The sequence below is a fragment of the Neomonachus schauinslandi genome, chromosome 4 (genome assembly GCF_002201575.2).
Source record: "Neomonachus schauinslandi chromosome 4, ASM220157v2, whole genome shotgun sequence".
NCBI classification, from domain to species: Eukaryota; Metazoa; Chordata; class Mammalia; order Carnivora; family Phocidae; genus Neomonachus; species Neomonachus schauinslandi.
Window position 1 is genome coordinate 44,608,184 of NC_058406.1, and position 13,808 is coordinate 44,621,991.

The 13,808-nt window shown below is 37.6% G+C and overlaps 1 protein-coding gene across 1 annotated transcript in view; it reads right to left on the reverse strand.

Annotated features, from left to right (window-relative positions):
• Window positions 1-7,440: 7,440 nt before the first annotated feature.
• The window catches only part of FYB2 (FYN binding protein 2), a 93,983-nt gene continuing 87,615 nt past the window's right edge, over window positions 7,441-13,808 (reverse strand). Inside the window, 4 exon segments of the mRNA XM_021684455.1 lie at window positions 7,441-7,478; window positions 7,597-7,753; window positions 10,635-10,728; window positions 13,278-13,364. Of these exon segments, the coding sequence (XP_021540130.1) occupies window positions 7,441-7,478; window positions 7,597-7,753; window positions 10,635-10,728; window positions 13,278-13,364 (376 nt within the window).

A 13,808-nucleotide genomic window follows, 5' to 3' on the forward strand; every position in this document is an offset into this window, starting at 1 on the left:
TAGTTCTGATTTGCATTTCCCTGATGATGAGTGATGTTGAACATGCTGTCATGTATCTGTTGGCCATCTGTATGTCTTCTTTGGAGAAATGTCTGTTCATGTCTTTGGCCATTTTTTAATTGGATTATTTGGGGGTTTTTTTTGGTGGGGGGTGAGTTTTATTAGTTCTTTATGTATTTTGGATATCAACTCTTTATCAGGTATGTCATTTGTAAATATCGTCTCCCGTACTGTAGGTTGCCTTTTAGATTTGTTGATTGTTTCCTTCACTGTGGAGAAGCTTTTTATTTTGTCGTCGTCCTAATAGTTAAGTTTTGCTTTTGTTTCCCTTGCCCCAGGAACATATCTAGAAAAAAGTTGCTATGGCCAATGCCAGAAAAAATACTGCCTGTGCTCTCCTCTAGGATTTTTATGGTTTCAGGCCTCACATTTAGGTCTTTAGTCTATTTTGAATTTATTTTTGTGTATAGTATAAGAAAATGGTCCATTTCTTTCTTTTGCATGTTTCTGTCCATTTTTCCCAACACCCATTTGTTGTGCGAGCCGGTCTTTTTCCTGTTGGATGTTTTTTTCCTGCTTTGTGGAAGATTAATTGACCCTCTATTTGTGGGTTTATTTCTGGATTTTCTATTCTGTTCCACTGATCTATGTGTCTGTTTCTTTTTTTATTCTTTATTTAAATTCAATTTATTTAACATATACTGTATTATTAGTTCTAGGGGTAGAATTTAATGATTCATCAGTTGCGTACAATACCCAGTGCTCATTATATTGAGTGCCCTCCTTAATGCCTATCACCCAATTATCCCTTTCCCCACCCACCCCCTCTCCCCTCCAACAACCCTCAGTTTGTTTCCTAGAGTTCAGTATTTCTTATGGTTTGCCTCCCTATTTTCATCTTATTTTTCCTTCCCTTCCCCTGTGTTCATCTGTTTTCTTTCTTAAATTCCACATGAATGAAATCATATTTGTCTTTCTCTGCCTATTTCACTTAGCATAATACCCTCTGGTTCCATCCACGTCATTGCAAATGGCAAGATTTCATTCCTTTGATGGCTGAGTAATATTCCATTGTATATATAGACCACATCTCTATCTATTCATCCATCGATGGACATCTGGGCTCTTTCCATAGTTTGGCTATTGTGGACATTGCTGCTACAAACATTGAGGTAAATGTGCCCTGTCAAATCACTATGTTTGTATCCTTTGGATAGTTATTGACTAGATTTTTGGGGTTTTGGGTGTTGAGTTTGGTAAGTTCTTTATAGATTTCTGGATATTAGCCCTTTATCTGATAAGACATTTGCATATATCTTCTCCTATTCCGTAGGTTGCCTTTTAGTATTGTTGACTGTTTCCTTTGCTGTAAAAGCGTTTTATCTTGATGAAGTCCCAATTGTTCATTTTTGCTTTTGTTTCTCTTACCTTTGGAGACCTGTCTACCAAGAAGTTGCTGTGGCCGAGGTCAAAGAGGTAGCTGCCTGTGTTCTGGATTCCTTTCTCACATTTAGGTCTTTCACCCATTTTGAGTCTATTTTTGTGTATGGTGTAAGGAAATGGTCCAGTTTCATTCTCTGCATGTGGCTGTCCAATTTTCCCAACACCATTTGTTGAAGAGCCTGCCTTTTTTCCATTGGACATTCTTTCCTGCTTTGTCAAAAATCAGTTGACCATACAGTTGAGGGTCCATTTCTGGGTTCTCTATTCTGTTCCATTGATCTATATGTCTGTTCTTGTGCTAGTACGATACTGTCTTGATGATGACAGCTTTGTAATACAGCTTGAAGTCCAGAATTGTGACCCCACCAGCTTTGGTTTTCTTTTTCAACATTCTTTTGGCTTCTCAGGGTCTTTTCTGGTTCCATACAAATTTTAGGATTGTTTGTTCCAGCTCTGTGAAAAAACTGATGGTGTTTTGATCGGGATTGCATTAAATGTGTAGATCGCTTTGGGTAGCATAGACATTTTAACAATATTTGTTCTTCCAATCCACGAGCATGGGATGTTTTTCCATTTCTTTGTGTCTTCCTCAATTTCATTCATAAATGTTCTATAGTTTTCAGAGTACATATCCTTTACCTCTTTGGTTAGGTCTCTTCCTAGATATCTTATGGTTTTTGGTGCAGTTGTTAAATAGGATTGATTCCTTGATTTCTCTTTTTTCTGCCTCATTGGTAGTATATAGAAATGCAACTGGCCTGCGTGCATAGATTTTATGTCTAGTGACTTTGCTGAATTCCTGTAGCAGTTCTAGCAAATTTTTGCTGGAGTCTTTTGGGTTTTCTATTTATGTATCTGTTTTTATGTCAGTTTTTGTTACGGTTTTGATTACTACAGCTTTGTAATACAGCTTTAAGTATGGAATTGTGATGTCTCCAGCTTTGCTTTGCTTTTTCAAGATGGCTTTGGCTAACTGGGATTTGTGGTCCCATACAAATTTTAGGATTGTTTGTTTTCTGTGAAAAATGCTGTTGGTATTATGACAGGGTTTGCATTAAATGTGTAGATTGCTTTGGGTAGTATAGACATTTCAGCATTATTTGTTCTTCCAATCCATGAGCATGGAACGTCTTTCCATTTCTTTATGTTGTCTTCAATTTCTTTGATCTGTGTTTTATAGTTTTCAGAGTAGAGGTCTTTCACCTCTTTGGTTAGATTTCTTCGTAGGTATCTTATTATTTTTGGTGCAATTGTAAATGGGATTGTTAATTTCTCTTTCTGCTGCTTCATTATTTGTGTAGAGAAATGCAACAGATTTCTGTACACTGAATTTGTATCCTGTGACTTTATTGAATTTATCAATTCTAGCAGTTTTTTGGTGGATTCTTTTGGGTTTTCTATATATAGCATCATGTCATCTGCAAATAAAGTTTTACGTCTTCCTTACCGATTTGGATGCCTTTTATTTCTTTGTTTTACTGCTGTGTCATTTAAAGCCATTGTTTCCTTGATTTGCTATTGATTTGTCCATTGATGTCAGTGGGGTGTTAAAGTCCCTTACTGTTATTGTATTGGTTAGTTTTTGTTACTCATTGTTTTATGTATTTGGGTGATTCTATGTTGGGTGCATAAATATTTACAATTATTGCATCTTCTTGTTGGATTGTCCCCTTTATGATTATATAGTGTCCTTCTTTGTCTCCTGTTACAGTCTTTGTTTTTAAAGTCTGTTTTGTCTGATAGAAGCATGGCTACCCTGGCTTTCTTTTGACATCCGATTTGCATGATGTTTCTCCATCCTTCAATCTTTAGGTCAAAAATGAGTCTGTTGTAGGCAACATATAGATATGGGTCTTGTTTTTCTTTAAGATTTATTTATTTGAGAAGAGATGGGCAGAGGAAGAGAGAATCCTGAAGCAGACTCCCGGCTAAGTGAGGAGCCCCATACTGGGCTCGATCCTGGGACCAAGATCATGACCTGAGCCGAAATCAGGAGTTAGCAGCTGAACCAACTGAGCCACCCAGGCGCCCCGAGTCTTGTTTTTTTATTCATTCTGTTATCCTATGCCTTTTGATTGTTTAGTCCACTTACATTCAAAATAACTATTGATAGATATGTATTTATTGCCATATTATGACTTGTTTTGCAGTTGTTTCTGAAGATTTTCTCTGATCCTCTGTCTTTCAGAATTTGCTGGTTTTTTTAGTGATATATTTGGATTTCTTTTTCTTATTCTTTGCATATCTGTTAATTGTTTTTGATTTGTGGTAACCATTAGGTTTGTATGTAACATCTGCATATAGGGGTCTACATTAAGCTGATGGTTGTTTAAGTTTGAACCCATTCTTTACCCCTTTCCTCCCCATGTTTTAGATATGTGGTGTCCTGTTGTGCATCCTTTTATTTTGTGAATTTCTTGACCGTTTTTTACAGAAATACTCATTTTCACTGCTTTTGTGTTTCGTACCTTCATACTGTCAGTTTGGTCTTTCTGCTCAGAGAGTCCCCTTTAATATTTCTTGCAGGGCTGATTTAGTGGTCATGAACTCCTTTAGTTTTTGTTTGTCTGGGAAACTCTCTCTCCTGTATTCTGCATTATAGCCTTGCTGGTTAGAGTATTCTTGGCTGATTTTTCCCATCCAGCACTTTGAATACAGCATGTCATTCTCTTTTGGTTTGCAAAGTGTCTGTGGAAAAATCCACTGATAGCCTCATGGGGTTTCCATTGTATTTAACAGTCTTTTGCCTTGCTGCTTTTAAGAGTTTTAATTACAATATGTATGTCTTGGTATAGATCTGCTTTGTTGGGGGTTCTCTGTGCCTCCTGGATGTGGCTATTTCCTTCTCCAGATTAGGGAAGTTTTCAGCTATTTTGTCAAATAAGTTCTCTACCCCCTTTTCTCTCTCTTCTGTGACGCCTATAATATGAATATTATGTTTGATGGAGTCATTAAGTTCCCTAAGTCTGTTCTTTGTATAATTCTTCCTGTGCTTTCTCCAGCCTGCTGTTCATTCCACCAAGCATATTTCTCATTTCGTTTATTGAGTCCTTTATCTCTGCTGTGTTACAGGTCTCACTGATAACCTCTGCTCTTTTCTCAAGTCCTATGAGTATCCTTATGATTGTTGCTTTAAATTCTCTATCAGGCATGTTACTTGTATCTTTTTTGCTTAGATTTCCAGCCATGGCTTGTCCTTTTCTTTCATTTGGGACAAATTCTTCTCATTTTGTCTAAGTTTCTATGCCTGTTTCTATGTTAGGAAAGTCAGCTACATCTCCTATTCTTGAGGGTAATAGCTTTATGAAGTCCTATAGTATCCTGTAGTGTAGTATCCCGGGAGTGTCTCCACAGCTCTGGCTGCTTTATCTTCAGGCCTGTTGTCTGCAGAGGCTCTCTTTGCCTTTTGTGGGCTGTGGCCCTGGTCTGAATGTGGTGTTTTTATTTTTATTTATTTTTTTTTTTAAAGATTTTATTTATTTATTTGAGAGAGAGAGAATGAGAGACAGAGAGCATGAGAGGGGGGAGGGTCAGAGGGAGAAGCAGACTCCCTGCCGAGCAGGGAGCCCGATGCGGGACTCGATCCTGGGACTCCAGGATCATGACCTGAGCTGAAGGCAGTCGCTTAACCAACTGAGCCACCCAGGCGCCCTGAATGTGGTGTTTTTAACTAGAAATGAGACCTGTCACTGTTGCCACTGGAATTGAGGTCTCACAAAACTCCCAAGTTGGGAGATAGGGTGTTGCCAGGGGTTTGGGCTGGTCTTCTAGGGGATGGGACTTGCCACCCTACTGAGGCAAGTGGACTAGGAAAAGTAGTTCTTCCGGAGCTTGGGTAGGTGGGGCTTGGTGTAAGCAAGGTAGGTAGTGAGTATCGAGCTGTGCTGGTTCCTGCAGGTGGCTCTGTGCTTATGCTGAGGGGTAGGGGAGGGAAATGGCACCTGTCAGTTCCTTTGTTCCTGGAGGGGTCTTGCCCTGAATGCTGTCTCACTGAGACATGCTTAGAGCTAAGCAACTAACCTCCCTACTGTGTGCCCGAGGTGCTTTTAAGATGGCTGTTTCCACACTTTTCTTTTCTCCAAGAGCAGCCTCAGTGTCCTCCATGCTCTCTCAGAGCCAAGCACACTGACCTTTAAAACTCTAGGCTTTAAGCCCTGCTGGAATTTGGCCCCACTCCCATTCCAAGGCAATTGCTCTGGGAATTCATCTTGCCCTTTTTGACAACAGACAACTGTGGTTCCCTTCCCACCACAGTGGCCATGATCCATTTCTCTCCCAAGCTGTGTTTCTGTACTTTCTACCTTCTTCTCTACCTTTAATTGTGGAGTTTGTTCTGCCAGTCTTCAGGTCGATTTCTGGGGTATTTAGAAATGAGCCTAGAGTTCTCGTATTCTGCCATATTCCCCTTTCCTCTGTGAATACTTCTGCTGCGTGGCTTTTATTGGTAAGTACCTAGAAGCTTAAAAAATAGTCTCACACCAAACCATAAGAGACTATTAACTATAGAAAACAAACTGGGAATTGCTGGAGGGGAGGTGGGTGGGGTGATGGCATTAAGGAGGGCACGTGTTGTAATGAGCACTGGGTGTTATATGCAACTGATGAATCACTGAACTCTGCCTCTGAAACTAATACACTGTATGTTAATTTAAAATAAAATTTAAAAAGTAGTCTCACAGTATAAAGAATGAGGTCATGGGACCAATTCCATCACACCCTTGAAGGCTAAAGAACAGAGCAAAGGGGTGCCTGGGTGGCTTGTTGGTAAAGCATCCGACTCTTGGCTTCAACTCAGATTGTGATCTTGGGGTTGTGAGATAGAGCCCTGCATCAGGCTCCACGCTGAGTGCAGAGTCTGCTCTCTAAAATAAATAAATCTTAAAAAAAAAAAATACAATGGAGCAAAATTGTTCAGTTTTTCAGTGTTTTGAAAATGCCAACATATTTTAAAACAGCTGTATGCCTCTGTAGAATTTATCTCATGGATAGGCAGTGCACAGCATGTAAAAATAGAATGTTATTTATAGCTCCATTTTACTTTCTCTTTAATTCTGTTTGAATGGGTGTTCAGGCATAGAATTATTTTTCTTACTTTGGACAACAGGATGTTTTAAACTGACAGCATATGTATATTATTTAAATTGTGTTAAATATATTTAGGCCCTTCCTTTAGGAATAAATTACTTTTCAGCATCCTATTCCCAAAAGAAGCTTATATTTGTCTGATATTTTTGATAAAGGAGGACACTTATAGACTGAGCCATAATTACATTTTAAGATTATGCCTTAAATCTGAGTATTTTAAAGACCTTGGTTACACTATTTACTTTTCAGAATTATACCCAATTTAAATGCACAACATCTTCTAGAAATTATAAACAGTCGTGTACTAATATTAGAAGCAAACTAACCATCTGCACAGCTGCCTAGGTACCATAACGTGTGATTTCCAACTTTGGCTATGGCTCATTAAATAAATGCTCAAATTCTAACACACACTGTTTCACACTCTCTTGAGCCAGCAGTGAAACAGATACTGACATAGACATTGAAAGATAACCATTTAGGAGGAAAACCAACATCTGAATGTGGAGGATTTGTTTTTCTCTTCTCCATTTCCATAGATCCCACCATCCAATTTGACATGCGAACTGAACCTGAGGTGAGGCAGTACTGAGGTCTCAGACTAGTCCTTACTAGTGCAGGCCCTGCCACTGGAGCTTGGTCTTCCTAAGGTGACCAGCCTTGATGCCTGAGAAAACAGAAAAGTAGAGGCCAGCAGAGTAGTGAGTGGCAGATTTCTTACCCAGTTTGATCGTTATGCTCTGTAGAGAAGTCTGATGCTATACGCAGGAGACACAAGAATAAAGTCTCTCCCAGAGTAATCCTCAAAACTTCCTGAATTTAAATAAATTCAGTAGTCTTTCTTTGAGACTAATTTACACAACAGTGTATTAAGTATTTAGAATTCATGATTGTAGTATAAAATCAAACCACTTACTTGAAATCTAGATGTTCAATTAGTACATATCCATCTGTAGAAACAAAAATCACTATTACTAATCTGAAAGTTAGAGAGAGAATGCTTGGAAATTCTTTTTTCTTTTTAACAGTGATTGAAATTTTATGGGTGATAAGCCAGTAACTTCTTACATTTGCCTTTGGAATTGCGACAAATCACTAGATTTTCTTCAGTGGTATCAATGACTTGCAGTTCTTCTCCAGGGGTTATTGGCAAATCGAATATTCCATTTCTTGCATTACTGGAACATGCCACTGCTGTGTTGATGACAGTAATCTCTTTGTCATACTGAAAGAAGAAATTACTAATCAGACTGTATGTGCAGTTTTTATTCTAACAAAATTAATGGAGGACATAATATAGTAACCTCAAACTCAAGATGCTAAATATTAAATAACATCTAAAGGAATAGAAAAATCGTAAAATGCCACAATCTTACATTTAATTTGGTACAGTCCTATTTTCAAAGTGTTTTCACACCTCTTATCTAATTGTACTAGCATGAATTCCGGTGAATGAGATACCTGTAACATGGGTATAACTTAAGTTCCATGGATGTTAGGTTAGCTGTTCCAGTAGTAAGGTTACCACCAAACTTGGGAATGGAGAAGTTTAAAAAAGTAAGAGGGAAAGAGAAAAACCTCTTTGTGTGTAGTGCTTTAGAGTTCATAATGTTTTTACATACCTGGCAGTTCTAGATGGCACTCTTTCTACCCTTTCTCTCTGGGTGGGCTTATATATAAAGTAGTAGGTATGGAGGGCAATTCCCACTCTTCTTCTGGGGTCAAAGACAGGCATTTGTGAAAAAAACTGATGAGAAATTCAACTTACGACCTTAAGGGAGGTTTTTTCCTGTGTGATAAACTAGCCAGCCTATATACATCTATAGGTATATCACCTTCTAATGTATTGATATGTTGACTCAGAAAAAGTTCCAGAATACAAAGCTTATGTTTACAGACGTCTACTTAACCAAGTTAGGGTGGCCAGACATCTCCCTCTGCTCAGGACAGTCTGCTTATATCTAGTATCTCTACACATACTTAGAATTAGGATTAGGGATGCCTTCTTCCACTCTCAGAAGTTTGCTGAATTTGAATGATAAAGTGTATCACTCTATACCAAATGGGATCTAATCCACAAGACAGATTTTTCTTTTGCCTAACGAAGTAATAACTTCCTCACTGATTTCTTACCATTTTCCAGGCCATTGTTCATTATGAATAGTGATTTCTAAAAATGAAAATCTAATCAGGTCACTTTCCTTTTTGTCAAATTCTAAAGATTCTTCATTGCTTTCATGATAAGATCCACATTTTTCAGCTTGACATTCAAGTTCCTTGGCATACTGTCATTTCCCATGCTCCTATTTCTGCCCCATTAATGAAGCCGCATCAAGCTGAGTATGCCAGGTACCTTTTATACTTATAGGCCAATGCTCATGTGGTTTTCTCTGCCTGAAATACCTTTTACTCTTAACCACTTCTAATGAAGACTTCCACAACTGCAATGTATAATCTTCTGTTTAACTACACTTAGTATATACTATTACAGCATTTAATAACCATCTTAAAATGAAAATGGAAGACAGTTTTATTCAACCTTGTACTCTTAATGCCTAGCACAAATGAGGCACTAATCTTTTGTGATTTGAGCTGAATAAAAACTACTGATATGGCGTAGTTTTCCTAATGATATATAAGGAAAACACACCACAGGTAATAAGGAAGAATGGAATCATACACATGAGATAGGAGATAGTCACAAAGTGAGAAAAGCACTAAATGGAATGTAGGGTCATTTCAGCAAGTAATTGTTACACTGTTGTTTTTCAGTTAAACTAATAACATCACAGTTGCAGTAAATAATTTCATATCATGGCTTCTAGATATAATAACCCTAATCAGCTTTGGTCCAAAGCAGGAGTTATTAATGATTATGAGGGATTTGTGTATATTCTTTTTTAGTTCAGTCCAAAAACATTTTTGGACATTTCCAAAGGTAATTTTATTCTGCTCTACACATGGATATAAAGATAAGATAACCCTGTCCTCCAAGAGCTCAGTTTAATTGGTGAACACATAATTACAATAATGTTAGTGCTCGTGATAAGCTCAGATTAGAGGTATATAGAGGAAGAGTAATTGCCTTCATGAGCAAGTGTGGGTCAGTCTTCTGGAGGAGAGGAGATGCCTTGACTGGGTGTTGATAAGTGAACGAAAGCTAGTCAGATGGGGAAGAGTAGCAAGAGTATCACCAGATAGTTGGAGCAGACCAAGTACATGCCTAGAGGAAGAGAGTAGCAGGACAGGGACTGAAGAGGATGTTCATTGAAGGGACAGAATTGAGTAGTTTGTTGCCAAAGCCTGAAGTGCAAGGTGAAGAATGGCAGGAAATAAAATCTGAAAGACAAGGAGAAGTTATGACAGAAAGAGCTTTATATGTCATGTTAAGAAGCCTAATCTTTATCCATTTTGTTATGGGGAATAGTAGTGACTTGGAGAAATTTTTTGAGCAGGATGCCCACATTCTCTCTCTCAATCCAGTATCTGGGACCTGGGAGCTATTCAAAATGTTTCTTAATAAATTCTCATGGTGACAGTATATGAAATTACAAGGAAGGACTATTTGAACCTTGGAATTGAGGAAATACTCCATGGATTCATAATGACAGAAGTCAAGGAGCTTCAGATATACTGCTTCCTTCATTCACTCATTTGTTTCATTTGTTTATCTAGTCATTCATTCACTCACCGAACACTGTGTGTCCAGATAGGTTGGGAGGTAAGGAGCAATCTTGAATGAGACAATCTCAGAGAGGACTTGAGTTTAGCTCAGAACACACACACAGGCTGTGTTATAACAGACCAGTGTTAGAACAGATATGTGTATAACAGATGATAGATAAAATGTGCTGAATAACTTTCCCAAGAAGAGTGGGTGACATTTGAACAGAGCCTTAAGAATAACTTAGGAGTTTTTCCAGGCAGAGGGGATAGCAAGTGTAAAGGCATGATAATATAGAAATGCATCAGGAAAAAACTGTATCAGCTGTTTAGTCATGGATCCTATCTACCCAGAGGCAGAGGTACAACACTCTTACAGGATCTTTAGTAATATTAAAAGCTAGGAATTTGTTTATAACTTGTACCTTCTGAGGAGAACATACCTTAAATTGTTCTCTAAAACATTTTTCTTCTTTTTCTATTCTCATCTTTTCTAAGTTTTGCTTCTTGGTTCTGAAGAAATTTCTAGGAGATAAAGTGGCAAGAAATATGCAGGTCAGGTTAAATGTACTCTAAGTTCCCAAATCTATAAACTCATGCTACTTCAGGATAAATTCAGGTATAATTTTGTATGTATATATTTTTATATAAAATCATAAATATATATATAATCCTATATTATGTGGGTATTTGTAGATGATTATATACATAACACATATTTCCAGTAGAGCACAGTGTCAGAACAGTTGAACAGGGTAATACCAATTGCTTTTTCCTATAATTAAAAAGGTTGTGGGGATGCCTGGGTGGCTCAGTCAGTTAAGCCTCTGCCTTCAGCTCCGGTCATGATCCTGGGACCCCGGGACCCTGGGATCAAGCCCCACATCCGGCTCCCTGTAAAACAGGGAGTCTGCTTCTCCCTCTCTCTACCCCTCCACCCCCCTGCTCGTGTTTTTTTTCTCTCTCTCTCTCTCTCCAATAAATAAAGTCTTTAAAAAAAATTTAAAAGGTTGTGGGGTTTTTTTTTTTTTTTTGATACCAAGATAATAATTTGGAATAAAATCAGATTGGTTAAGCAGTTTAAGTTAAAAAACTCCTCTGAATCAGGGTTCAAAGTATAATTAGCTTGTTAAAAAAAATCATAAATCTTTGTGCTTCAATCAGAGAACTGTTCTGTTTGCTGAATGGTTCTGGAGAAGAATGAAATTAAGAAAATAAAGTAAGATACCACAAAATAAGTGCAAAAATTGTCAGCACATAAAAGTTGATAGATAACCCTACAGCAGAGGCTGATTACACTCTTAATCCTCCCTTTTCCTCCCTCCTGCTCTTCACATGGGGGTTGGTGCTGCTTTTTAGCAGTTTCATATATTGACAGAAGGAAAAAAGCAAGTCCTGTTAGTTTTATTCAGAAGTGTCTCCTACATCTTTTTCATTCTGTCCCAAGATTATAGCCACTGCCACATTTCACTTTTAACCTGAAATAACATCTTACTCTTGCCTCTCCTTCCTCAAATCCATCTGCATACTTGCCTCCCGAGTCATCTCTCTAAAATGTAATTGATGTCACGCTTTTGCTTAAAACCTTTAATTTGTCTCTAGTGCCCATAAGATAAAGTCAAATTCCTTAGTGTGGTACATAGGGTATTTTATAAGCTAGCCTCAGTCTACCTTTCCAGCTTCACTCACACACACACACACACACACACACACACGTGTTAGAACATTAAGTGTCTGCCTTCAGCTTAGGTCATGATCCCAGGGTCCCGGGAGTGTCAGAACAGGCAATTTCTATGCCTTTATACGTTTATATCCTTCCCCAACTTCTCTGAAAATTTGTCCTCATCTTTGATTCATAAAGGGATCATAGAAGGGTTGAACTAATATAGAATGCATTTCTTATTGGTGGAACAAGTTATGGTAGAAACCATTTAAAAAGGAACAAAAAGCACTAGAAATTGATACATCAATCTACAGGAATATGATCGCCCCAATATCACATTTTAAAATTTACCATATTTTAAAATTTACTCAGTTGAAAGTAAAAGTAAACTATAATATGTTTGTTGTAAGAAAAAAAGCACTAGAAAATTGTTTCCTGAAAGTCTTACGTGTACATTAAAATACTAAACATTTTTTTGTGTGTGGAGTAGTGTCAAAAATTTCACTGATATTTTCTCTCTTGAAATTCTGTTTTGCTATGCTGTGTAAAAGTATGAGGTTTAAGGTGGAGGGATGCTTTTCTAGTCTGTGAATACATCTTTTGAACTTGGGAAAAGTAAGTTACATCAAGTCTAATCCCAAAGAAAATAAGGTAATGGAAAGGGCCATCCTATGCCATCCTCTGTGTTTAAATATGGTATAGACAGATGTCTGCTTTCTTTTGGGGTTCCCCTTCAGGACTTTTCTAGACAGGTTTCCTAGAGCAGACAGACCACACAGTGTTCCCAGCCCAGTGGCTGTTTAGACAAGGATTTCCCCAAGGCAACTGTTAAAAGTATCTCAAATCCTGTGCGCCGTCCTCCAGAGCACAGATCACATAGTAACCATCTGAGATAGTAAAAACATCACCTCCCCCAACAGCCAGCTGGGAACTTGAATCACAAGAATGAGGGTTTGATTATGAGTTGATAAAACATTCTTTTTAAATTATAACACTAATGTGATCATAACTAGAATTGTATTTTAGGGAAATTAGTCTTGTTATGTGATCGTAGTTTCTCAACGTTTAAGTTCTAATTGGTGTATTATTTAAGTTCCCATCTATAGGGGAAAAGTTCTTACAGCCTAAAAGAAGACCAAGTTTTTTCATCATTTGATAATGGCTGGCTTGAAATCTTTCCTTACTGCCTATTTTCCAAAGTCTGGGTGATGACAATGAAGAGAAATGTGTGTGGTGCTTTACATTTTCATATTCTTTTTCTCTTTTAATCCTCTCAACTATACAGTGATGTAGGTGCTATTATTCTCATTTTATAGGTTAGGAACCTGACAATCAAATTTAATGACTTGCCTAAAGTCACACAGCTCTAAGAGGTATAAATTTCAGCAGATAAGTTGTAATTTAGGTATACCCGTGTACCTACCTTTCTGATTCTTCAGCACCTTTTCTCTCTTTTTTTTCCTTTGCCATCAAAAACTTGGGTTTCCAAGTTTTTAGTTTATCTTCCTCTCTGAGGAGAAAAGTATTTTGAGCAAGTAAATATTGAATTAAAACTTTTATGGAAACATCAGTACTTTCTGGACAATTAGGTTTTATAAAAAAGTTAAAACATTGTCTAGAAGTATATTTGGATAATCTGTGTCAAGACCAGATTGTAAATATCTTAAGCTTTGCAAGCTATACCATCTTTGAGGTAATTAGTAAACTCTGCGGTTGTGACTGTATTTACAAAAACAAGTGGCCATCTGTTTTGGCCCACAGGCCATAGTTTGCTGACCCCTGATGTGTGGTGATCCAAATTTGAAACCGGAAGCAAGAGATCAACCTGCTTATGATCATATTTCCCTGGAAGGGAAATGTTTCTTTGCCTCTAAAACATGAATAATATTAACCATTACCTTGAGACAAGACAAATCTCGTGTTTAGCACTAGTAGAGAAGGATGCAGGGAGGAG